Consider the following 27,966-nt stretch of genomic DNA (forward strand, 5'->3'; position numbering starts at 1 on the left):
GATCTTAATAATTCATCTAATATGTAGGGGAGTTATTTTGACAGCGATGTTGGATGTATTGACAGATTATAATAACAATTTTATGGGTTGTTATTTTGTGCAGTAATGTGTTATTGAATGTCAGACACATGAATACACTATTACTTCACACTCCTTTATGTACCTTTTTTTGTTGTGTCGAATTGCATCTTGAATTGCCTTGACTTGTACGGCAATTACTGATAATACTTCGACTGATATACGGTTAAACTCATCAAAACATCCCCAAACACCCGTCTGGCATAGACCTTTGTAGATGTTACCTAAAGACTAAACCAAATAATCATAACAAATAACGATAGCAAATAACATTAATCATAAAAAGAGCAATTAACGGGTAATAGGGAAGGAGACAGTAGGTTAGGGGGGATTGTGGCAGGTCCGGTGATGGTTAGGAGGTAGCGGGGGTTTTGCAGGTTGTAAGCTTGAACCTTGAAGAGATGGGTTTTTAAGTTCTATCTGAAAGTTCCAAATATGGTGGTTAATCAGACGTGTTGGGACACAGAATTCCAGAGGATGGGAGATACTCGGGAGATGTCTTAAAGGAAATTGGATGAGGAATGTATATGAATTGGCTGGGGGGGTTGCGGCAACTTCGGTGGTGGTGATGTGGCAGTGTGGTCACTACAGGTTGTAAGATTTCTTGAAGAGATGGGTTTTCAAGTTCTGTCTGAAGGATCCACATGTGGGAGACAATCAGATGTGTTGGGGCACAGAATCTCAAAGGATGGTGAATACTCGGGAGAAATGGAGGCGGTTGGATGAGTAATGTATGAATGTGGAGGAGAGAAGGAGGTCTTGTGAGGTCCGGAGAGTATGTGTGGGGAGATATCGGGAGATTAGTTCGGAGATATATGCATGATACAGATTATGGACGGCTTTGTAGGTCAACATTAGTAGTTTAAATTATACCCATTGGGAAATTGGGAGTCAATGAAGAGATCTGGAGAGCGGAGAGGCAAAGGAGTAGCGAGGAGAGAGGTGGATTAATATGGTGATTATTATTATTATTGATAATTATAATATAAATAATTAATAAGAATATAGTCATATTATTTTTTCTCACCTTATAGTCCATTTGCTCAGAACAGTTAAACACATATACCATAATGCCTAGAGCACGACCCAGATCTTTGGTGGTTTCCGTCTTTCCTGTTCCTGCAGGCCCTGAGAGGGCACCGCTCATAGCCAGATGAAGTGACTGAGTCAAAGTGATATAGCATCTGCGATACGAAAAAGAAACAATTTACTGTGCAATTTATTTTCTTCTAGTGACCCATTTCCCCTGGCTGATTTCAGGCCAGTAATAAGCGCCGATGGACGATATTCAAGCCGTTTGGCGAACAGCTAAAGGGACAGAACAGCGGTATTATTCAATCGGTACTCTTTACTGGCCAAAAATCCACCAGTGTAAATGGGCAACTGGAATAAAATAAATTAACAGGCGCCAGTGGACTCTATTCAAGAAGTTTGACGAACAGTTAGGGGACATAACGTTATTGACAGCACATCTTCTGTTTACACTGGGCAAAGTGCTGCCGAGAATGATGATTTTGTTCCGGCATAAAAATAAAATCACCCAATGAATGAGTGTTTTGGTCATTCGTAAGGTGATTGACGGCATTGTTTACACGGGCAGCTTGTTTTATAATTACTGGCTTAGCTAAAAGGGTCTTTTATGTGTAATGACACATTAGGTTAGGTCTTTGAATGTAAATGACATATTATTTTTAAAAATTTGCCTAAAACAGTATAACAAACTGCAATAAACTTACCCTAGAGATTTTGGGCACCTCTCCGGTCACTATCAGTTTATATTGTGCATCAGCTGTGCACAATGATGTCATGTCCATGTGATCTCACGTCCTGTGATCAGTTGCCACCACTTGACATGACATTAGCGTGGGCAGAAAATGATATCAGTGGCCTTAACTGTCTGCCTTCAAGACATGATGTGATGTCGTGTAGACATCATGACAACGTGAACATAAGTACAGAAGACCACCTGGATCCCACAATAAGGAAACAGCACATGGCAAGGTAAGTTTATTGCTATTTTCTTTGTTCTTTTAGGCAAACCTAAACCTGTCAGCAGGATTTTGCTAAGTAAACTACAGGCATTGTCATGTTGGTGCTGTCACATTGCTCCGGGGAAGGACTCTATCTGCTTATCTTCCTCCTGTAAGCCAGAGAAACCAAGGAAAGGCATGCCCACAGGCCACCCTGAAGCACCCTGTCTCTCTCTCTCTCTCTCTGTCTCTATGGTGAAGAACATGTTTGTGCTATGGGGCGGCCTGTGGGCAGGTCTTTCCTTGGTTTCTCTGGCTTAGAGCAGGAAGATAAGACTCTGCCTACAGTCCCACCCCGGAGCACGGGCAGACCATTAACTGAAAATTTCTAACACTGTTGCACAAGAACCACAAGACAGATTTCTTCACCCCGCGTATCATTTTAATCAGTGTAACAGTGCCAACATGACAGGTTTGCTTCAACATCTAGAAACGCACTTCATTTTGAGACTATGGTTGGAGACCTCAACTAAACGGCTGTTATAATGAGCAGTGTCGAACAATGGCAATAGGGATTACAGTTGGGATTACCAACCTGTCTGTCAGTGGCGTTATCACAAGTCGAGGAGTGTTGCCGAGAAACTCATAGGAGTAATGGAATTGAGCATCACATATATTAACATAACACTCCTTCTTTTCTTCATCCCACCTATGTCGCAGTTGTGACAGCCATGTAAAGGCTTGGCCATTAGAGACCTGCAAAATAAGTATAAATTAATCAGATTTTCATGGAGCTTGAGATTGTAAAGTCTAATTCCGAGCATGGTATCAATCATGTTTTTTTTCACAGCTATACTTGATCCTGGTAGGTTACAGAACGTTAGGAAGACAACACACCTTCAGCTGCCATATATCTGGCCAATGGAAGTAGACTTAAAGGGATTGTCAAATTATATATATATATATATATATATATACTTTTTTTTTTTAAAGGGTCCTAATTTGATTTTCCTGCAGTGTCTCCACAAGAGGAACTACACAGTTACCATTAAAGTCAATACGATAACCATATACTGCACAGATGTTGGACTCCTCTCTTTAAGAAAGTAAAGATCCTTAGGTATATTTATTTATTTTACTCACTTTACGTCATTATTTTCAACAGTGTTTTACATACATTATCATCACTGTCCCCATAGGGGCTCACAATCTAAATTACCTATCAGTATGTCTTTAGAACAGGGGTGGGGAATCTTTTTTCTGCCAAGGGCCATTTGGATAGTTATACCATCCTTCGGGGGCCGTACAAACTCCGCCCACAAAGTACATCCTGACTCTGGCACTGGTGTCAGGACGTAATCTTTCATTGCATAACCTTCAGTGTTCAGTAGTGCACACTGCGTGTGTGTGTGCTGACAGAGCAAGAAGAAATTAATGAGCTGGTTGTAATTAAAATGCACCTCCCTGCCCAAGAATATGGTCCCTGAGAATCTGCTCGGGGGCCTGATAAAAGGTCATGGAGGGCCGTAAATGGCCCTGGGGCCTGAGGATCCCCACCCCTGCTTTAGAGGGTGGGAGGAAATCGAAGTATCTGGAGGAAATTCATGCAATCATGGGGAAAACGTCTGAGCCTTCCAGATTCTTTTTCCATACATAACGTATTCCATAGGTCATTGTTGCGGAGATACGTGGCACCTATGGTTCCATCTGTTGAGCCTCCTGCCCCGGTTTTGGTGGAGGGGGAATTGGAGTATATTGTGGAGAAGATTTTGGATTCTCGTGTTTCAAGACGGAAACTCCAGTATCTGGTTAAATGGAAGGGTTATGCTCAGGAGGATAATTCCTGGGTTTTTGCCTCTGATGTCCATGCTCCCGATCTTGTTCGTGCCTTTCATGTGGCTCATCCTGGTCGGCCTGGGGGCTCTGGTGAGGGTTCGGTGACCCCTCCTCAAGGGGGGGGTACTGTTGTGAATTCTGTGGCAGAGTTCACTCCTGTGGTCACAAGTGGTACTTCGGCTGATTCTCTCTGGGATCTTCCGTTTGTGGAGGAAAGTGGTACTGCAGCTTCTGAGTTTCCTCCCTCAGGTGATCTGGTGAGCTCGTTAGCTTTTTCTCTACTTAACTCCACCTGATGCTTTGATCTATGCTTCCTGTCAATGTTTCAGTGTGGGACTTGTTTTTTCCCTGGATCATTCCTGTGGCCTGCTGCTCTGCAAAGCTAAGTTTTGCTTATGTTATTTTGTTGCTATTTTTCTGTCCAGCTTGCTTTATTGGTTTTTCTCGCCTGCTGGAAGCTCTGAGACGCAGAGGGACCACCTCCGTACCGTTAGTCGGTGCGGAGGGTCTTTTTGTCCCCTCTGCGTGGTTTTTTATAGGTTTTTGTGCTGACCGCAAAGTTATCTTCCCTATCCTCGTTCTGTTCAGCTAGTCGGGCCTCACTTTGCTAAATCTGTTTCATCTCTATGTTTGTGTTTTCATCTTACTCACAGTCATTATATGTGGGGGGCTGCCTTTTCCTTTGGGGAATTTCTCTGAGGCAAGGTAGGCTTATTTTTCTATCTTCAGGATTAGCTAGTTTCTCAGGCTGTGACGAGGCGCCTAGGTTCTGGTCAGGAGCGCTCCACGGCTACCTTTAGTGTGGTTTGATAGGCTTAGAGATTGCGGTCTGCAGAGTTCCCACGTCTCAGAGCTCGTTCTATTATTTTGGGTTATTGTCAGTTCACTGTATGTGCTCTGACCTCCATGTCCATTGTGATTCTGAATTGCCTTTCATAACAGTAATCGCGATCAAGACACCTTAAAAGAGGAGTAGTAGAAAATATGCATACATATACATATATATATATGCCCATACAGGCACATGTGACGAAGGCTGATGCCAAAACGTGCGTCGGGGTGGGTGCTTCATCGTGTGTTCCCTGACTCCGAACTTATGTACTATAGCACTTTATTTATGGCATGCTTTAGGAGATATAAATACCCTACATCATGTTTGTTTATTCTTTATTCTATATAAGCATACTATGTGATACGATGCATTGATTTCCTTTTTATCTGGCATATATTATTTGTGATATATATTCACACACGGGTACACATCTTTGGTTAGCGCCCTCATTTTGGTTGTTCTTACCCCCTCCACATGTAATTTTAATTTATCTAATAAAGTTTGGTATGTTTTTGATACCATTTGGCCTTTTTTTTTGTTTTGCCTCTTGTTGGTTTTTGTTTTACACTGACAACTGTATACTCTTGGCACTAAGAGTGTGTGTACACATTGAGTACCTGCAGCAGATTTTTGTGCAGCAAAACCAGTGTTGGTGATAAAAACTTTTTTGATGCATTTTTGTGTGTGTTTTTGATGCACTTTTACTTGCATTTTTTTCTTATTCATTTGGAAGAACTGACATGCTGCAGGTTTGAAAAAAAAATAAAGAAAAAATAAGCAGCGTCTGCGCGAGAGTTCATAAATCTCACTTTTCGGATACTGTAGGTGACATGCATATGTCTAAGTTTCTAAGGCATAATGGTCTCCTGTAAAAAAAAATCTACAGAAGACCAAAAATGGCGCAGTGGCCCCCAACAATCCAATTTACAATCTGTATTGGTAAAATGAAAGCTGAATACAGAAACTATAAGAAAACCTTAAACTTTTGGGCTAGATTCTTGGAATTGTGAGAATGATATTTAATCTACAGTATCCATTTAAAATGTCAGCGTAGCATCACTTAGCATGGTTCAGTGGTAAAGACATTAACACATAATGCTCATTGCAGAGCTGTCTTCAGCTTGGCCTTCATGTCATGTCAGCGAAGTTTAGAAAATATGACGACATTTGCACGCTGCCAAGAAAAAGATGGAGGCCTTTGTGGACTGCCAGCTCGGAGCTGTTAAAATAAATGCAGATAATCCTTGATATTTCAGAATAAAAGGACACACATTATCTCTTATTGACATGCAGCATTTAAATGTTTAACACTGCAAGACATTAACGCTCGCCTTTGTTAACTGTGATGATCTGGTTTATTATATTTAGGCTTTTGTAACTGGGCCAGAAAGTCAAAGAGTATGGAGCATAAAAGATAAGAAATGGTTTGAAGAGCAGCATACACTAAAGTATCAAACCAAGAGCACAGCCGGATCTGCGCACAAAGACTTAGTAGTGGGATTTCTGAATATAGCGTTCAGGACAGTGTTCTATATAGAACCTGATAGATCGAGGCCCAGAATGGTCTCAACTAGATTGGTGACATTAGGACTTCAATGCAGAACGCTAATTTAAAAGAGTTGTCTATTACATAAAGTACATTTCCAATAATCCTTAAAGAGGTTGTTCACTACTTTATCACTGATGACCTATCCTTAGCCATCAATCTCTGATCAGTAGGGGTCCGACACCCAGCACCCCCACTAATTAGCTGTTCTCTGTGTAGATGGAGTTTAAAGCACCACTCCAGCGTATTTGTTTTCATTGCAGCTCTGGAGTGGTGCAACTAATCTAAGTTCCCCGCTCCTAGTCATAAACTTAGCAGCTGTCGTCCTCATATTTTATCAGCGCTGCTCAGGTCAATCTTGCAGGATGGGATCTGCCGGTTCGCTCCAGTGTTTGCTGAATAATCCAGAAGTCACAACTCAATGTAAGTCTATGAGAGCCAGAAAGAGGCTCTCATAGACTTACACTAAGAGATTGTGACCGTTACGTCTTGTCAGTCTCAAGATGGCAGTGCAGAACCGAAGAGGCACTGGGAAGAGCTGAAGACGCTGGATGGTAAGTATAAAACTAGGAGCAGGAAACTTAGATTAGTAGCACCACTCCAGTGCTGATATAGAAAAAAACACTGGAGTAGTGCTTTAAGGGGAATCTGTCACCCCCCGGGACGTATATGACCCATTAATATGGGTATACAGGTAATAGAAATGTTACACTGGTCCTACCTGTATGCCTCGTATTAATGGTCTTGTTGCTAAGAAATGTTATATTCTGTCTTTATGTTAATGATTTCTTCCAGGCTCCGGGGCGTGCAGTGCCTGGAAGAAATCCTGGCCTCTTCTCCACATTACAATACTAGCCCCCTCCCATGCACGTCAGTTATGGCCCCGGTCCTGCACCTGTACCCTGCACTCCCTCAGAAATACATACCTCATCCTCCCTTCTATGGGCGCTGCACTCAAGGATCTTCTGCAACGGCGACTTCCGCTCCAGTGACCTCTGATGTGCGAGCCGATAAGGTGCTCTTCCCACTTCCTCTCTGCATAGTTATCACTATGTACATATGGTTCCTAGCAACTACTATGTAGGAAGTAAGTGGGAAGAGCATCTTAGTAGTGTGCACTCCGTAGGTCACAGTGACTCGCCGGCGCCTGCGCAGAAGATCCCTGAGTGCAGTGACAGATTTCCTTTAAAATAAGAAAAATAATAATTTACTTACTAGTGAAGATGCTGCTTCCCTGATCCTCCCGCCAGACTCTGATCAACAGGTTCTAATGCTGATCAGTGACTGATCAGTAACTGGAGCAATGACCTCCATCTTTCGAAACAGGTCACTACTAAGCCAATGATTGGCTTCAAAAGTCAATGGTCACAAAAGTCTCTAATAGACCATTATAAACATAGATTGGCAGGGAAAGAGTGAAATATTGGCATGACCATTTAAACTGCAAAATAAATAATGGAGTTTGATAACCCCTTCAAGCACTCACTATAAATCAATAGTGATCCTTAGGGCTCATTTCCACTTGCGAGAAAAACAGACGAGTGCAATCTGATAAAAAATCGGATTGCACTCTGACCAATGTTTTTCAGTAGGTGAAATCTCATTTGCGATTTTTTTTCTCAGCCGAAATCGGACTGAGAAAAAAATCGCAGCATGCTGCAATATGCTGCGAGTCTCGGACGAGACTCAGCAATGCAAGTCAATGGGTGTGAGAAAAAAAACGCATGGAATACATCCCTTCTTCCCAGCAGTGTTCGCTGGAGAGAAGGAATGAAAAATCTTTTTTTTTTCTTTTCCCTTAAAAATAAAAGTTTGTGCGTCCCATCCCCTGTGCGCCCCCCCTCACCCCCGCTTGCCAGGAAATACTCACCGACACCCAGCTCCAGCGATGTCTCCTCTCAGTGCCAGCAGCAGGCCCTGTGTGAGTGGTCACATGGTCCCGCTCATTACAGTGAGGAATATGTGCATATTCCTCACTGTAATGAGCGGGACCACGTGACCGCTCACACGGGGCCTGCTGCCGACGCTGAGAAGAGACATCGCTGGAGCTGGGTGTCAGTGAGTATTTCATGGCAAGCGGGGGGGGGCACAGGGGATGGGAGGCGGGAGAGGACGCACAAACTTTATTTTTAAGGGAAAAGAAAAAAAAAAGATTTTTCATTCCTTCTCTCCAGCGAACGCTGCTGGGAAGAAGGGATGAATACCGGCTTCAGCACCACACGCAGGGGACAGCGCTTACTGTAGAGCTGTCTCTCCTGCGGGCGGTACATGCACACGGAGGAGAGTGCACACTGTTCTCTGTGTGCACGTGTGCGGGACGCTTTGCGGACCGTGCTGCCGGCGAAAAACGGACATGTCTCCGTGTTTTCAAAATGCACAAACGGTCCGTGAAAACACGGAGACATGTGCATAGACCCATTCATTTGAATGGATCTACGTGTGTCAGTGTCTCCGGTACGTGAGAAAACGGTCAGCACACGTACCGGAGACACTGACATGTGAAAGTGGCCTAAGTCATAGACTTCTCCAATAAAGATAACACAAGAATAGACTTCCCCTTTGAGTTGAAATCACACATGCAATTCTTGGCGCAAAGTTTTTGCTCACCATCAAAAACTCAGGGCAAGTTGCCACGATGAATATATGGTGAGTTTTTGATGCTGCATATTTTCAATGTGTAAAAAATGTTTCATCTTACAGTTCCAACGAAGTGAATGGGATTCATGCCGCATGTGCTTTTTCTTTTTACGCAGCGTAAACTGACCTGCAGTGCATTTTTAAAATCTACAATATATCAATCTCCCTTACAGCACATATGCGTATTACTTATAAATTTTTCCAATAGACTTGCAAGAAATAAGGAAAACGTGCATAGAAAAAAAAAACGCTCATGTATTTTTAGTGTGCTTCTGCAGCAGAAATGCAGTAAAATCACCTGTAATCCACACATAACTTTATCAATAAAGTTCTATAAAAAGTTAAATAGCAGGAGGTTTCCAACACAAATCAGTGTTAGGCCAGTCTCACACGTCCAGATAATTCCGGTACCAGAAAAATCGGTACCGGAATTATCCGTGTCCGTGTGCTTACCGTGAACATCAGTGTGGCACACGTGCGGCAGCCATGTGCCGCCCGTGTGCCAACTGGGTACCACACAGACCGTGCAGGAGACAGCTCTACAAGTAAGCGCTGTCCCTGCATCTGGTGCTGAAGCTGCCATTCATATCTTCTCTCCAGCAGCGTTCGCTGCAGAGAAGATATGAAAAATCCTTTTTTTTTTTCCCCTGTTTAAAATAAAGATCCCTGTCCCCACCCCCCTCCCACCCCCTGTCCTGGCCGCACCTTCTCCTGTATGAGCGGTCACGTGGGGCCGCCCATTACAGTCATGAATATGCGGCTCCACCCCTATGGGAGGTGGAGCCACATATTCATGACTGTAATCGGCGGCACCACGTGACCGCTCATACAGGAGAAGGTGGCGCTGAGAGGACGCTGCGAGGGAGCCGGGTGAGTATTTTATTAACAGCGGGCGAGCGCACAGGGGGTGGGTGGGGACAGGGATCTTTATTTTAAACACGAAAAAAAAAAAGGATTTTTCATATCTTCTCTACAGCGAACGCTGCTGGAGAGAAGATATGAATGGCGGCTTCAGAACCACGTTGGGGGGACAGCGCTTACTGTAGCGCTGTCTCCTGCACGGCACACGGACTGCAAATGGACAGCGTCCGTGTGCGGTACGTGTTTTACACGGACCCATTGACTTTAATGGGTCCGTGTAATCCGTGCGCTCCCACGAACACTGACATGTCTCCGTATTTTGCACACGGACACACGGTCCGTGAAAACACGCTGACATGTGCGACACATTGTGTGACACATTGATTTTAATGTGTCTACGTGAGTCAGTGTCTCCGATACGTGAGGAAACTGTCACCTCACGTACCGGAGCCACTGACGTGTGAAACCAGACTTATATAAAGCATGACAAACAAAAAGAAACAAAAACTGTAGCTGAAAGCAACTTTATGAAAATGCATGTGAAAAAGGAAAAACACAATAAAAAAAAAGCTGTCTCTAATTTCTCTAAGGCTACGTTCTCAAGATGAGCTTTTGGCATATTTTTTTATGTTTTTGATGTTGCAGATTTTCTGCAACATTTTTGCACCCATTAAGAAAAATAGGTTACTTGCATTTTCTCCCCATTTTTCTCATAGACTTGGATAAGATGCGGAAAATCTGCAGTAAAAAAACACAAATGCACTTTTAGGCCATGTTCACACAGTGCGTTTTTTACTGCGGAACCGCAGCGTTTTTGCCGCTGCGGTTCCGCAGCTGTTTTCCATGCAGGGTACAGTACAATGTACCCTATGGAAAACAGGAACCGCTGTGCACATGATCCTGAATTTCAAAAAAAAAGCCGCGCTGAATAGCTGCGGGAAAAAAGAAGGAGCATGTCACTTCTTTTTTCGGAGCCGCAGCGGTTCTGCACCCATAGACCTCCATTGTGAGGTCAAACCCGCAGTAAAACTCGCAGATCAAAAATATATCTGCGGGTTTTATTGCGGTTTGTGGTGCCGAACCGCTGCAGAAGGAAGTGCGGGGAAGCGGGCGGAAGTGCGTGGGCGGAGTGTGGCTGCCCCGATCCCACCCCCCCATGCTCCGATGCCGCCCCCCGTGCTCCGATGCCCCCCCCGTGCTCCGATGCCCCCCACCGTGCTCCGATGCCCCCCCCGTGCCCTAATCTCCCCCCCTTATACTTACCCGGCCTCCCGGTGTCCGTCCGGCCGTCTTCTCCCTGGGCGCCGCCATCTTGCAAAATGGCGGGCGCATGCGCAGTGCCCCCGCCGAATCTGCTGGCCGGCAGATTCGTTCCAAAGTGCATTTTGATCACTGAGATATAACCTATCTCAGTGATCAAAATAAAAAAATAGTAAATGACACCCCCCCCCTTTGTCACCCCCATAGGTAGGGACAATAAAAAAATTAAGAATTTTTTTTTTTCCACTAAGGTTAGAATAGGGTTAGGGTTAGGGTTAGGGGTAGGGGTAGGGGTAGGGTTAGGGTTAGGGTTAGGGGTAGGGTTAGGGGTAGGGTTAGGGGTAGGGTTAGGGTTAGGGGTAGGGGTAGGGTATTTTCAGCCATTTTAACCCTAAAAAACTTCCTAGAAAACACACAGACTCTGCATAGAAAATTGCATTAAAAAAAAGGATCAAAAAACGCATCAAAAAACGCACCAAAAAAGCACAAAAAAAGGACCAAAAAAAGGACCTGCGTTTTCTGCCAAGAGCTGCGGTTTCAGTCCTGAAAAAAAAAGGATGGAAATCAGGAACGTGTGAACATACCCTTAGTGCGGAGACGCATAAAAAACTCATCTAATCTGTAAAGTATATCAATAAAGTTTTATCAATGCCAAATATCAGGAACCATCAAAAACAAAGCAGTTTAAAAAAAAAAAAACCTGATAAAAAATAGCATAAAAAATGCGATAAAACGTATTACAAAAATGCGCAAAAAGGCAATGGAAAACCAAAAGAGAGCCACTTTACATAATAGAAGCAGATAATTTACAGCATCAAAATCACACCAAATAACCAACATAGGAACGCAGCCTAAATAAAGCAAAAGGGTTTAAGATTTTTTTTCTTTAACCTTTCATTCCTGCATATAAAAAAAACCCATCGATCGATAATTGGAATTTGTTCGTAAAGTGGAGATTTAAAAAAAAAATAAAAAAAAATAATGAAGTCCGGCTGTCATGTTAAAAGTTCCCGTAACCAATTATCAACATAATCCTTAAACATTTAGACACTCTCTTTTTTTTTTTTTTTTCTTTTTTAAATTTTCCAGTTTTTTAAGTCATAAGTGTAATTGTCTAAATGTGAATGTAAGAATGTAACGAAAAGAAAAAAAATTACTACATCAAAACATTCTGTCACTTTTACACATAGGCAGGGGCGAGCTTTTCAACAAATGAAATTATTCTTTATTTCGTGCTTTTAAAAATGCATTAGGGTAATTGCTCTGCATTAAATTACCTTCTGTGCAATAAGCTTGGCTACCACATCTCTGGCATGAACATCAATTGTGCATATTGTCATGATCTTCTGACGCACCCCGGGGGTAAGTTCCCCTAACAGCATGTTTATAAGGGCATTCAGCTGAGCAATCTGCAAATAATTATATTCAGATGAGATATTAAACTCTGTAAAATAAAATCTGTCATGCGTAAAGTGCTAAATGCATCTGTGAAATGTATAGTGCCTCCGACAAGACATGCATTGTTGTTCCCATCAAAACAAACAACTTTTCAAAACTGTGCCATTATGTGACGCTTTTTCCTTTATTTAAAAAAAAAAAAAAAAGTTATTTAATAGATGTGTAAATAATGACACACATTTGGGGGGCTGCAGACTTGAGAACTTTTTTTTTTCCCTTACGACATTCTTTAAAGGTCAAAATGACTAATTTGGATCCATTTTCCCCCATGTTATGGTATAAAGTGAATGCTTTTAAAAAGGGTCGTTACTTAAAAAGTGATGCAGGATGTGGGATAATTTGCATGCCGTTGCCCATAATCCCTTGCTGTGCTATGCAAATATATGTTATTTGACTCCATTAGTTGGAAATCTATCAATACGGTATAGTTTTTCCACGATATCAGGAAATGGGGATCGTATTTGAGATTCAACCTGCGTTATAATTGCATTATACTGAAAAAAAAATGAAAATAAAAGAAAGAATTTTATTTTATTTTTCTCCATAGGTTCCATAAAAATAGGCAATAAGGTAAGACATTTCTTTAATTCTGAGACAAAAAAGTGTTGACCATAAAGCTAGGGTGTGATATATTTACAATACATGGACATGTGTGTCACCATATACAGCTCTGGCAAAAATTAAGAGACCACTGTAAAATGTTCAGTTTGTCTGATTTTTCTCTTTATAGATATATTTTTGAGTAAAATGTAAATTGTTCATTTATTTAATAAGTTACTGTCAACATGTCTCCGAAGTTCCAAGCAATAAATTTTGTATTTTTTTCTGAAAAGGAGAAATAGTCAAAATTTAAAAAAACAACAACAGTGCTTTCAGACCTCAACTCCTCAGCACTCTGTGACCCCACTCTGTAACGTTACATGGTCTCCACTTTGCGGCTGAGTTGCTGTGATTCCTTCCACTCCTTAATAATATCTCTCAGACGTGATAGGGGAAAATTTAGGAGGGAAGAAATGCTATGAGCGGATTTGTTACATGGGGGGTGCTATTACAGGACAGCGTTGGGGTGACTGAGATCTTTACCACCAGCCATTCTGTCACATGTTGGTAAAGGAGGACCACATAGCGGAGGGCCGGATAATATACACCGGGGGGCGAGGGGCCAGATGCTATACATTGGGGACGAGGGAAGCAGATGTTATACACCGAGGGCGAGGGGCCACATGTTATCCCCTGGGGGCAAGAAGGCGGATGTTATTCCTCGAGGATGAGGGACTGGATGTTTAATATGTTATTTCAGATATATAGTGCCTTCGGAGTGCTAGTGGTTTGTTAAAAAAAATACAAGGTGAAATTAAAAATGAGAAAACTAACAAAATTGTGTGTGGTCAAACAAACATTTTGATCTAGGTAATAATACAACCTCCAATCTACTCTTGTCGACAAAGGGTATTAAGCATTTATCGCGTAATAAAATATCCCTGGTGGTGTAGAGTGGAAAGTGAAAAAATAAATAAAATCTCTAGTGGTCTAGGATGGAGTTCACTAGAAGTTACTAATTTAGGGATAAAATACTTACAGTATTTCCCTTTGGGTGTAGACTGCTGTGAGATTTACAGTTATTTGAGGTATCCAGGATAATTATTTTCTAAGGCTGGGTTCACATTGCATTAGTGTGTATCCGCTAACGGAATCCGTTACATAGCGCCACTAACGCAATGTAAGGGATCCGTTAGCGCACCCATTGACCGCAATGTATGTAACGCATCCCTAACGCATGCCATTTTTGGCATGCGTTAGCGATGTTCCGTTATTTTGTGACGGACCTCGAACGCTGTCTGCAGTGTTTTGGGGTCCGTTCTCGCTAGCACAGATAGGGCATCTGCGCTAGCGCGATCGCTACAAGCGATCCCTTTTTGGACATTGCGTTAACGCAGTCCGTTAGCGTATGCACTAAAAGGACTGCACTAACGCAATGTGAACCTAGCCTTAGGTGTCCAGTGGTTAATCACCTCCATCTTCTTGTGATAGAAGACACTAAATGAAGTCAACTTTCAATATGGTGGACAACTTTCCATATGGTGGACAACTTTCCATATGGTGGACAACTTTCCATATGGTGGAAAACTCTCCATATGGTGCACACCTTTCCATATGGTGGACAACTTTCCTTATGGTGGAGAACTTTCCATATGGTGGATAACTTTCCATATAGTGGACAACTTTCCAAATGTTGGAGAACTTTCCATATGGTGGAGATCTTTCCATATGGTGGAGATCTTTAAATATCGTGGACACCTTTCCATATGGTGGAGAACTTTCCATATGGTGGACAACTTTCCAAATGGTGGAGAACTTTCCATATGGTGGAGATCTTTCCATATGGTGGAGAATTTTCCATATGGTGGACACCTTTCCATATGGTGGACAACTTTCCTTATGGTGGAGAACTTTCTATATGTTGGACACCTTTCCAAATGATGGAGAACTTTCCATATGTTGGGAACTTTCCATATAGTGGACACCTTTCCATATGGTGGACACCTTTCCATATGGTGGAGAACCTTCCATGTGGTGGATTACCGTAGATTAGTCATTTATTTTAACACTGTGATCTGTGAGCCTATACTTAGATAAGTGTAAGAAGGTGTAAGTATCTAAAGCATAGCAGTATAACGCCTTACCACTAACCTCGGGCCGGCAACTACACTTTACACTCAGGGTACTTGGTCTGTGAACAAAGCATCATAACAAAGATACAGAGAAATATAGACAGAATATAGACAAATACTGCTGAGGTCAGTTACCTAACTTCTCGCCATATGGGTGCAGTCCGCATACAGAAATGATTACCTGCTTGCGATTGTAATCCTTTAGGGCATTTTCAAACCCTTCCTCTAGTCTTTGAAAGACAATTTCTACATCGGTTGCCCACCATATTTGACTGGCAGTGAGTGAAACCTGTGCAGAATAATCAAAGAGCCACTGATCCCGAAGCTTATCTTCATACGCCGCCACAGATTCCATGATTTCCTCCTGAACTGTTGACTTCATGGTGTCTTCTAAAAGCCCCAGCCAGCTCTCCGCCTCAAAATAAAATTGGGAAAACCAATCTTTTTTTACTCCAACTTCCATAAAAAATGCTACAAGCTTAAGTAAAGAGGGCTTTACATCATTTTAAGAAATTATTATTACTGTATTATAAAATATTAATAGAACCACATCTACAGTCACAAGACCAAGTTAATCGGGAGCAGAGCTGATTCAATTCATAAAACGTCTCTATTGAGGACAGAACTTATTTTGAGGATACAGAGCTCTAAATTCCTTGCATAATAATAGAGGTAAAAGACACATGATTGGTTGGTAGGGGGTGCTGGGGTCGGACCTCCGTCAATCTCATATTGACGTCCTATCCTAAGGATAGGTCATCAAAATTAAATTCCATGAAACTCCTTTAAGAATAAAACCGTATACGGAAAGTTCCCAAATTCTCTGTTGTAGCATCTTAAGACACCAAAATTCATTTAAAGAGTAACTATCTGTTGAATTGTTTGTTATGCAATCTGAGAGCAGCATGATGACAAGACCATGGGGCAAAGACCATGATTACAGGGATGTGTCACATACTGGGCTGTCTGGTGCAGTTTTGATGGAATCCGTTTTCTCTGCTGTTGATGTAGCATTGCTCAGAATGCTGAGCTGTGTATAACCCGGCCCACATCACTGATTGGCAACTTCCTGAGTACACTGTCAGCAATCTGCCAATCAGTGGTGGGGGAGGGATTACACAGATTATCTAGACATCCTGGCATGTGACACCTAGTCCTACCATGATAATCTCCTGCTGATAAAACACTGATTGTATTGAAACGACAGCAAGTTGCTGAGCGAGTGACACATCTCTGGAATCAGGTTCTCTTTAATAAACCATTTTATATAATTCCTGGCCCTATATCTGTAATATGTTATACTTTAAGGCTCTTTTACATGGGTCGATGACCGTCACTCATGCCCAGGAATCTGCTGGTCAGTGTGTTTCTTAGCTGATCGCATCCAATATATGGCCAAAAAAGTAATCCATTGTGGGCAACATATCCCCTTGAATAAACAAGAATTTCCTTCTAAAAATAATGCAAACTGTGCGAGGTCACACAATTTCTTGTCCCCAGATAGTTTAAATATTCATGATCACTGATGCAAATAAAACAAGGGCTGAACAATTCACTACATAAGTTCATCAGACGGAAATGAACGAGGCGATGAATGTTCATGCTGCAATATTACCTGGCCCATACACACACACGGCTGGTTAAAATATACAAATTCCATCTCTCTGCTGTACATCCCTACAGCAATCTTGCACTCATATTCTTCGTCTTCGAATCTCAGGTCAGCCATATTGTCAAACAACTTCAGAAAGTGTCTCATCACCTTGATTCATGCGAAAAGAGGACACGAACCAAGTTACAAAGTTATAATTGGAACTGAAATATATGGGAAATTTAAGGCAAAACAAAATAAAAACAGCAAATGAAATAAAACAAAACAACAAACAAACAGAATGAGAAAAATGTAACTAGAGAAATATCAGTAGTAAATTTTTGGCACAGTGTGTGTCGCACTGAGGTTAATGAATGAGTGCCTGAGAAGTAGCTAGCATTGGATTGGGGAAATTATTTTGAAGGTCCACCATCAGACTATACAGAACATGGCCATCCTAAATGGCCATAGCAGTATAATTGCACAGAAGGGTAATGGCATTAATACATTGTAAGATTCTATTTGAATCAACGCTCTGAATTATATTTTAGGATATCATGTATTGTACATCACAAAACAATCTATTAGATCCCAATTTGCACTTCTTGCTTGTTTTGTTACTTTTTGATAAGATTCATATGCACTAAACTGTTTGGTCATACCAAGGGTGCACAGAACCAAAATTCTGGGTTTTAAAAGTCATTCTGTGCGACAGATTCCCTATAAGTTCAGTTGAGGAAACATGTGTCCAGTTCATACATTCTGGACCATACTCAGGCCATGAAACAGGTTTTCACACTGCCATAACACGCTCCTTTCAGCGTGCAGGACTATTCTTCCTATCAAAGTGGCAGAAACTATGATGGGAGCCTTTGGAGCCCATTATAAGTCAATGGGCTCTATCAAGAACCAGTGGTATCTATCATACAACAGATTTAGAAGAGAGTTGTGCTTACTGCTAAAAAATGAAGCCGCAACAGTAGTGTGAACAGAGCCTAGCTCATGTAGGCAGTGAGAATTTCAAGCAAAAATGTTATGCCAAACTAAAGGATCTAAGAATAATTATACAAAAGAGACAATATCAGTCACCAAAAAAGAGAAAGCACCACCAGCTACACAATAGAATGATTGCTTTTCGGAATCTTATCTCTTATATAAATGCTTGTAAAGCTGACCGTAGTCATTAGAATTATGTTGGCCGAACCTGCTCATATCGACAGGTTGGCCAACGATCTAATATGGATGGGGGAGCTGGCCAGATGATGGTCTGGAGTGATGTCGATCAGGTATGTCTGATTTTGGACTGCCGATTGCATTGTTCTCTTTGAGATAAGCTGCCGGTAGACATGTAAGCCGACAACTTTCTCATAGAGAACATAGGAGCACTCGGCCAAACGAGCAACTCGCGTGTTTGGGAGAGTCGGCTAAGATGGCTATTGGCCGAACCATCATTTGGCCGCCAGCAGTCTAATGTGCATGACCAACTGAACATTCCCATTCTATACAGGAGAACAGATTTCCAAATTACTGCCGGGACTATTCATTTTTACCAATAATCTAATAAGGTATCCAGACAACATTCATGGTTAACCTGTTTAGGATGAGTTCCTTTAGAGATGATCTCCAGTAAATCCGTAGAAGAAACAAAGTAAAATCTTGGAAATCTAAGACGTTTGGATTCCAGGTAATCAGCTAGTGACTTTTCGCATAGTGTCAGCCTATACGAAGAAAAAAAATAGAAGCACAATCATAAAACAACAGCTAAACATTAGATATTTCAGATTATAAAGTCTTTCATATAAACAATTAAGTGAAATCCAAATGCAAAAATGTAAAATTCCAAAAAGTTACTAAATTCCTAAGCTAATTTCAACAGAAGCCCAAAATGTATCACTGATCAGTCACAAGGTCATACATGTTCTGGGCTTGGTTTACAAATACTGATGAAACACTGATCAATAAAATTGATGCATGAATAAGGCATTAGTGTGATGAACTTTGAAGGAGAAAGCAACAAAGTCTGTACTTTCTGACACTAAAGTGACCAAAAGGGAAAAATGAAATCCTAAACTGAGCATATCTCCATGTAGGACTACTTGCCCTAAAAATAATCACATCTTAATCATTGCGATCATGTCTAGAAAAATTACGGTAATTTGGTATGCAACTATGAAGCGTGGTGCACCGTGGGTGGTGCACCCGGGGTCCAATGCAACTCTCTTAGCCAGATCTGCCCACACCTGCTTGATTGATATTGTTGGCTTCACTTGCGTCAATTCTGTCTCGGCTGATACCTTGCACATCAGCACAGCATCGGCTCCTACACAAAACACCCTTTCTTCTGGTCTTTGTCTTCTTCTTCTGGTCCTGCGGATGCACTCCTGATGCATAAAGATGTGTGCTTGCTTGGAATTTTAGCCATGATGGAAGTTGCCCAAAGTGAAGCAATCGCTGCCAGTCAAGGATGCGGAGATCAGAGTGAGGCCGCTGAACTAAGAGAAGGTGCACTGGACTATGGAGCACCACCTACATGGCACCTAGCATCATATTGAGTTCCACAATAAAATTATTTTTCTAGACATGCTTACAACAGATTTTGAAAAATAAATACTATTATTCTTAGGGCAAGTTGCCCAAAATGGTAATTGGTTTCGTTTTAGCAGGTTCCCTCAAAATCTGCTTAAGGCATCTTTCACGTAGAAGAATTTTAGTGAGTATTTTGCATCTGTGTTTGTAAGCCTAAAGTACGAGTGGAAAGAACAAGGAACAAGAGAGAAAAAGTATGAAGGAATCAAAGAATTTTGGGTCTACTCCTGGTTTTAGATTAAAAGTACCGACCAAACTACTGCTACGTGAAATAGACCTTACAGACAGTGTCGGACTAGGGTGCCAAGGGCCCACCAGTAACCAACTCCAGGGCCCCTCATTTCAACTACATGTAAATGAGACATTATCCTCAATCACATATTTACGGTATATAACAATGAACTGGGCAAATTGATAAATGAATAAGATGCTGCCATTGTCTGTACATAGTGATTCAAGTACTTCTCATATAAGAGGGTGGTGGCCCACTCCTGCACAGGGGCCCATCGGAGGATTCTCCTGTGGGCCAGTCCAAGCCTTCTTACAGTTAACGTATTTTGCTATTCACTTTTACCAGGGAGTTTAAAAGGAGTTTAAAAGGTAATCCCTCAATATTTAGCAACTTTAGTCCTATATTTAGTTTAAAAAAATATTTATGGAGCTGAGAAAAACTCTTTAAGCACTGTCTATAGTCACTTATGCCTTGATGATTTTGCTTTTCTTCTACTTCCATTAATATTAACTAACTAACACAGCCACAATGTCACCGTAGATCTGGAGCAAGAGAAGGCCTCTAATGTTATAGTGCAAATAAAAATTACGTAGATATTTTGTGGAGAAAAGAAAACCGCATTGTGTTTCGATGACCAGAATCTGTATTCTCACATCAGATTAAAACCTTAGCTAATTTACCTTTAATATGAGACCAAAAAGTTAATGACCCATAAAATTTCAGCTCTATGTAAAAATTGGTTGCGCAAGTCTCATTTGGTACAAGATAAATTACAATCATTTGTTATCCTTTAATTAAACCATTTTTTATTTCCGTATATCTTCCTATGATCCTTTTGTAGGTGAATTCTTTTTTTTTTTTCATTCTAGTACTGCGGCATTGCGCAGTTATGCTACAATAAAACTCCGTATTTATTTATTTTTGCAGTTAGGAATCATAGTACTGCAAATCAATAAAATCCTAAATAATGTGCATTATTCATTTATTTTTTTAGATTATCTATATAAACCCAATATATATTTGCAAAGCTCAACAAAAATTGTCATCATATGCATCTGTCCCTGCGCCCAGTAGGGCTCACAATCTAATTCCCTATCAAAGTAAGTCCATTATCCTACTAGTATATTTCTTATGCCGGATGCAAACATCCTTGTGTCACAGGCCACGATTCATGGACCGGCTGCGGATCTCCTGACTCGAACACGACAGTTTCATAGGGATATATATATGAGCCAGCCGAAAGCGCTTCTTTTATCCCGCCCATCAGTGCCCCTGTCATGTGATCGCGGGGCTCCAATGGGTTGTCATGACTGCTGATGACCCCCATGCCTGGCATTAGAAGCCTTCAATGAACACCGGCTTGTGGACGGCGTTCATAAGAGATCGTGATTTTTGCTATACATAGTAGAGCTGAAGCCCTGGTATGTGTAGCACAGGTGATAGGACAATGTCAGCTTCAAGTCTACTAAGGGGACTATTAAGTACCTGCAGCTGGGTTTCAAAGCAGACTATGATTTTTGCTATATACAGTACAGACCAAAAGTTTGGACACACCTTCCCATTTTATTTAGGTGTATCCATATAAATAGCCACCCTGTACTGTATACAGCAATAGTTCAGTAATGATGTACAGTACAGACCAAAAGTTTGGACACACCTTCTCATTTAAAGATTTTTCTGTATTTTCTTGACTATGAAAATTGTACATTCACACTGAAGGCATCAAAACTATGAATTAACACATGTGGAATTATATACTTAACAAAAAAGTGTTAAACAACTGAAATTATGCCTTATATTCTAGGTTCTTCAAAGTAGCCACCTTTTGCATCTCGGCTTCAGTAAAATGGCCGCCGCGATCTCATCTGCGCACGCGCGGCATCCCGCGGCCATTTTCCTGAAGCCCCGTGCAGCAGAGCACTCCATCTGCGCACGCGCGACCCCAGGAAGATGGCCGCCCCCACCGATGACAAGGGTAATAGCGCAGATCGCGCGCTGTTTCTTCACGTGCGCGCAGTGGATTCGGCACTTGGACATGCGCACACCACTACGCCACCAACGGAAAGCTGGGGAAGAAACAGCGATGTCACCACGCCCACCTGACCTGACCTGCCTGATTGACAGGCGAAAACGGCGACTTTGGTAATGTATTTCGCAGCATAGGTGGGGAATCAGGGTACACTACATACACTATTGTAACGCACAGTGCAGGCCCTATTTAACAGTATTTTTATCTCAATCTGAAAAAACGGGGTGACAGGTTCCCTTTAATACAAATGAGAACTCTGTGAGTCATTGTACAAGGTTCATATACACAGTCAAGATCTAAAGAAAATTCACAAGAGTCACCAGACCTCCGATGTTTTAATTTTGACATATAGAAGAAAGGAAGAAGTAAAAGATGGAATTATTGACCATAATGAACTTTCGCAACCAGTGATCATAACTAGAGCTGAGCAAAAAGATTTGCAGGACCCTAATCAAGTGGCCATGGTCAGTAGTTTTTAACCGCCAGACCAGAACTCTCCTACCTGCTGGCCTTTTCTAATTAGCAGGCCCGGCGCGACATCATGCATGCCTCACGCTGCAATAACGACATTCCCAGGCCTAATGATCAGAAGAGGTATCAGGGATGATGATGGGTAGAAGGAATTTTGCAGTGCTCTCGTCCAACAGCCACGGACTACCAATGTAACCACTGGACGAGTGTCCTGCGAATCTGTATACTCCGCTCTAATCATTACAGGTTTAATTAATTACAGTTTTTCAGTAATGATTGCAAACCTTTTCTGAAGAGCCTCCAACTTTTCCAGCAATCCCGCCTCACTTGTGACATCAATGACTATGTTGGTGCTGACGATACTGTCCATTAATTCCTAAATCCAATACATAGACTTTATCAAAGATCTCTTCATATATGTTACCTATAGTATATTTCACTTGTATATTCCATTTTAGACCCCAAACGCAACAACAATAATGTATAATATTTATGTCAGGGATACTTTTATCGTGGGGCAAACGGTACTTCTGCACCAGGTCAACCATCAATGTTGTCCAAGTTAAAGAAGTCAGGGGGCATCTGTGGTAGGCAATCTTTGTAGCATCTGTGGCCAAAAGTCTAGGAGAAATTTGTGAGGAGCAGATAGTTGGGACTTTTTTCAGTTTAGTTGTTGTATGGGTAAAGAAAGAGGGGCCCAGGGTAAGCTACACTCAAGAGTATAAATATTACACATCTAAACCATGCAGTGGTATGAATTTTACTGGAGAGAAGGTTCACAGCACTGATTGATCTTATTATCCTTATGGTTTGGTGGCGAAAACCTATGCAGGACACCCCTGTCTGAAGGAACTGCAACAAGAAGATAGAGAGTTGGACTAAAGTTCACAGAAATAGTCATGGAGGGGGAAACAAACATCAAGCCTTTTTGTCCTGGACAGCAAAAATAGGACAACATATTGATATGCCCATTTTGAGCTTCCCTTGGCCCCCTCTATTCTTTGAAGACCACCATTTATAATACACACACAGTAAACTTATTGAGAGTGATATACCTTGAAATCTAAGTCAATCCCCTCAAATCTCCTGGCATCCTCTGGAAGTTGCTTCCTAATATCTTCTGAGTTGGCAAATATACTTTGCAAGTGCGCCCAAGTTTTCTGCACTTCTAGCCAAACCGATATAACCATATCAGCTACCATTAATTTCTTTTGCCATCTGCTAACTTCCACCGAGAAGAATTCCACATATTTGCTCATTAAAATGTTTTGTAACTGAACCTGCAAAAAGAAATCAACAATGTCAGTGTTTGTTGTTTCCTCTAGAAGGGACTCTAACTTTCGTTGTCTTAGGCAAGGTTCAACTTTTCTAATTCACATACTTCGTCTCTCCGGGGAGGCAGAAAGGATTTACAGCCACATCTTTGCAATAACCCATGGCCACATATTTAATGAAGATCTTGGAATGTTTAACATTTTTAATAGTATTGTTCTTAAGTCAATATGCAGGGTAGATGAATGACTTTTTCTGCCCATGACGGTAGATAACGTGGCCATTATGGAGCCCGTGAGCTGAGGTGGTGCTTGGTACCACATTTGACAACAGGTCCCAGCACCCTATGTGGGGTCCTAATTTCAACAATATGAACATTCTTCTGTGCTGGGAGGCACTGTGGGGGCATTTTTCTATGCTGAAAGCACTGTGGGAGCATTATACTATGCTGCAGGCACTGTGGGGTCATCATAATGTCTAGGGGAAGGACTTTGGGGAATTATACTGTGGATGTAGAGGGTACTGTGGGGGGCAAATTGTGTGCAGAAATTTACTGTGGGAAAGTCATTCTGAATGGGGACAGTAAAGGGGGATCATAGTGGGTGGGAACGATAAGGGGCATCAGTAGGGGTAATTTGTGTATGCGTGCTGCAATATAGTTGCCGCTTATCTGTCTTTAAAAGCATTATCTTTTGAGACTGCGCCTATGCACCATGAACCTAACTGACCCTCAGAATAATTATTTTTTTGAAGGGGGATTCAGACTTTTTCTATGGAGCCCCATGATTTCTATATACCCCCCTTGCCTCTCCACACAGCATTAATCTTTCAATAATTTCATTCTGTGAGTACAGAAGACTCAGGTATGAAAATTTGCTTATAAATACAGCATTTGGTTCCTTGAAGAAAGCAGAGACATTACTGTAATGAACTACAAATCCAGGAAACTTAAACAAAACCAAGACATTGTCGCTCATTCCTGCACAAAAGTTCTCTTTTAATACAAGCAAGTCTGGACTTTGCCAAAGTCAACAAGATACCCCCTACTGATGTAAACGAAACTGAAATTAGGGTTGTATTGAATTGCTGATGACAGAGGTCCATTTTCTGTGTTCTGGGACCTATGAATAGTGTAGCGTTCAAGAGAGAAATTGTGCACTAAAAAAGGAAAACTGCAAAACAAGTGAAAAATGCTAAATGCTTAAAAACCACACTCATTTGTTCAAAGCAGCTCCTCACAATGGAACTGATGGCTGTATTCAGCTCCAAACCATCAGCCCAGCAACTTTGCTCTGATTCTTGATTCTTTATTCAAACTAAACAGGAGCCGAAGCAGTTGGACATACTTAAGGAATAAGGCACCACAGGCAAGCACTTTCTCATAAGTGTCCCTGCACTTTATGCATGTTGTCAAGCGTCACAGCTGGGTCCGAGCGCCTTCATAAAATTACCATATTTTTACGAAAGCTCCAGACGCAGTCACTTTTTTTTTCTTAAAAAAAAGCAAACTTTTCTTTCATTTATTGTTCAGCAGTACGCTTCAAAATTACACAGAATAAAGTAGTTTTCTGAAAAATGGCCAGCAGCAATAGCTTCCAATATATAACCAGAGTAGTGGCTTATTAATCATATTTATTTACTTTGGGAGCGGAGGACAAACAAATTTTTGTAAATGCTGATAAATTTTGATTTGATATTATGTGTAGCCTTATTGTTGCCAAGTTTTATTGAGCAAACCTAATGCATTTTATATAGATTGAAATCCACAGTCATTGGATGTAAAATTATAGTCATAGGTGTAGGTGCACTTTAAAAGGACGCTAAACTTAAAGTTTAAAAAAGTCTGCTCACTTTATCTGCAGTATCTCATGCTCAGATATATTTGATAGTCACATCCAAAAAAAGTTGCATGATTTGATAGACAATTGCATACATTTCTAGAACCTCTGCAAATAATTACAGGAAGTAGGGGAGGGTCTTTGTCTCTCTACAGGAATTAGCGGAGTGTCGTTGTCTCTCTACAGGAAGTAGAGGAGGGTCTTTGTCTCTTATCCATAGGAAGTAGGGGAGGGTCTTTTTATTTCTACAGGAAGTAGGGGACGGTCTTTGTCTCTACAGGAAGTTGGGCAGTGTATTTGTCTCTCTACAGGAAGTAAGGGAGAAGCTGTCTCTCTACACAAAGTAGAGGGTCTTTGTCTCTCTATAGGAAGTAGAGTAGTCTATTTGTCTCTCTACAGGAAGTAGAGGAGGGTCTTTGTCTTTTATCCACAGGAAGTAGTGGAGGATCTTTTTCTCTCTACAGGAAGTAAGGGAGGGTCTTTGTCTCTCTACAGGAAGTAGGGGAGCATCTTTGTCTCTACAGAAAGTAAGGGAGAAGCTGTCTCTCTACAGGAAGTAGAGGAGGGTCTTTGTCACTCTATAGGAAGTAGCGGAGTGTCTTTGTCTCTCTACAGGAAGTAGAGGAGGGTCTTTGTCTCTTATCTGAAGGAAGTAGAGGAGGGTCTTTTTATCTCTACAGAAAGTAAGGGAGTGCCTTTGTCTCTCCACAGGAAGTAGGGGAGGGTCTTTGTCTCTCCACAGGAAGTAGAGGAGGGTCTTTGTCTCTCTATAGGAAGTAGGGGAGAGTCTGTCACTCTGCAAGAAGTATAAGAGGGTCTTTGTCTCTACTGGAAGTAGGAGAGGGTCTTTGACTCTCTACAGGAAGTAAGGGGGTCTTTAACTCTCTACATGAAGTGGGGGAGGGTATTTGATGCTACAGGAATTAGGGGAGGGTCTTTGTCACTCTACAGGAAGTAGGGGAGGGTCTTTGTTTCTCTACATGAAGTAAGAAATGGTCTTTTGCTCCCTACAGGAAGTAGGAGGTTCTTTGACTTTCTACAGGAAGTAGGGGAGGGTATTTGACTCTACAAGAAGTAGGGGAGGGTCTTTGCCTCCTTACAGGAAGTAGGGGGTCTTTGACTTTCTACAGGAAGTAGGGAAGGGATTTGACTCTTTACAGGAAGTAGGGGAGGGTCTTTGTCTCCCTACAGGAAGTAGGGTGGGGTCTTTGACTCTGCTCTAATTCTCCTGTTTGTCAGTCTGCATATAGACATAACAGGGGCATGCTTTTAGTTTAGGGCAAGTAAACATTAGATGATGGCAGGAGCAAAGTAACCTGTGAAAAGAGGAGAAAGGAAGTTTCAACTCCTATAGTGCTAGCAGAATGCTGATGAAGAAAACTTAACCACTCAAAAAGTAAAAAATAGTAAAAAAAATAGTTGATATCTAGTACAGTACATGAGAAATGGGACAGTTCATTGTATATATGCAAATGTGCTGCTAATCTGCCAACACTTCTATTTATTGTGAATTTTGTATAGAATGGTAGATACTGTGGTGCTGGGTTAAGCTACACTAATTGAAGATGTACTTGGACTGTGAGTCCTTCTGAATTGCTGATCATAGAATCTTCAAATGCATCATATAAGCTCCAAAGTTTAGATTGAGCCGTATTTTAAAATAATATTTTATTTTCAAGGTTTGCACAAAGAGAATATGGAATGCATATCAAATTCACCTGATTGTCTTCAAGTGTCTCTATCAGATTCTCATCGGATTTTAACAGTGGTGTTCCAGTTGCCAGATGCTTCTCATAAGAAAACTGCATTGTGCTCCACGTATGGTTAATCTCAACAAGAACCTGAGCAATAAATATAGAGGAATGAAAACTTCATCATATCAGGCACTGCAAAATATCAAAAGCATTTCTTTCAGAGCATTGTATTGGATTTCCAAGATTATGGAAGCCACCTCCAAATATAGTCCCGGATATCAATACGGAAAGGAAAGTATTGTAATAAAGAACATTGAAAATTAGATTATCAGTCCTACTCTATTATTTCAGCTTTACTAATACTCTCTGAGAAACCCGCTCTGCCTGCTACTGCTGGCTAAAGTGTTATTCTAAGACTTTTTGGTGACGCCAAGAAACCCATGATTTGCTTCAAAATTGAACAATGTTTTCATATGGTGAAAAAGATTTAGGGATTTGGAGTTGCAGTCTTCCAATAATTGGCCAAATTTGTAAATTAGGTTACACTGTTTTTTAGAACTGATAACTAAAAAGTAAAAAATTGTGCATTAGAAAAATGTTCAAAAAAATTGCAAACTGTACAAAAGTTTATCTTATGTGTATTGCTTGACAAAGGAATTTCATATGGGAAAAATTGTTGAAATTGCAATTACTCGTGTTTGATTACATTTAGGAATTAGGGCACACCAGTTTTGGAAGAAAACTGACCCTCAAATAAATTACAAGTTATGTAAAAATAAGTTTAAAAAGGTTGCAAAATGTTCGCTTTTTGTACCTGTTGAAAGCAGGTGTGGTTTATCTGTAGGGGGCACAGCCAACAACTGCCAGACAGATTTCATAGAATCCTAGAACATTAGAGTTGGAAGGGACCTCCGGGGGTCATCATGTCCAACCCCCTGCTCAATGCAAGATTCACTAAACCATCTCAGACAGATGTCTGTCCAGCCTCTGTTTGAAGACTTCCATTGAAGGAGAACTCACCACGTCTCATGGCAGCCTGTTGCACTCATTGACTACCCTCACTGTCAAAAAGCTTTTTCTAATATCTAATCTTTAAGCCTACT

At 41.3% G+C, this 27,966-nt stretch overlaps 1 protein-coding gene across 1 annotated transcript in view; it reads right to left on the reverse strand.

Annotated features, from left to right (window-relative positions):
- The window catches only part of LOC138646080 (dynein axonemal heavy chain 11-like), a 377,510-nt gene that overhangs the window by 300,428 nt on the left and 49,116 nt on the right, over positions 1–27,966 (reverse strand). The window contains exons 15-24 of the mRNA XM_069735549.1: positions 26,888–27,010; positions 23,115–23,339; positions 22,344–22,435; positions 18,333–18,459; positions 16,766–16,912; positions 15,332–15,565; positions 12,298–12,429; positions 2,644–2,804; positions 1,106–1,262; positions 164–309 (exon numbers count right to left, since the gene is read on the reverse strand). Of these exons, the coding sequence (XP_069591650.1) occupies positions 164–309; positions 1,106–1,262; positions 2,644–2,804; positions 12,298–12,429; positions 15,332–15,565; positions 16,766–16,912; positions 18,333–18,459; positions 22,344–22,435; positions 23,115–23,339; positions 26,888–27,010 (1,544 nt within the window). The remainder of the gene's footprint in view (positions 1–163; positions 310–1,105; positions 1,263–2,643; positions 2,805–12,297; positions 12,430–15,331; positions 15,566–16,765; positions 16,913–18,332; positions 18,460–22,343; positions 22,436–23,114; positions 23,340–26,887; positions 27,011–27,966) is intronic.

This window comes from Ranitomeya imitator, chromosome 7 (genome assembly GCF_032444005.1).
Source record: "Ranitomeya imitator isolate aRanImi1 chromosome 7, aRanImi1.pri, whole genome shotgun sequence".
Lineage (NCBI taxonomy): Eukaryota > Metazoa > Chordata > Amphibia > Anura > Dendrobatidae > Ranitomeya > Ranitomeya imitator.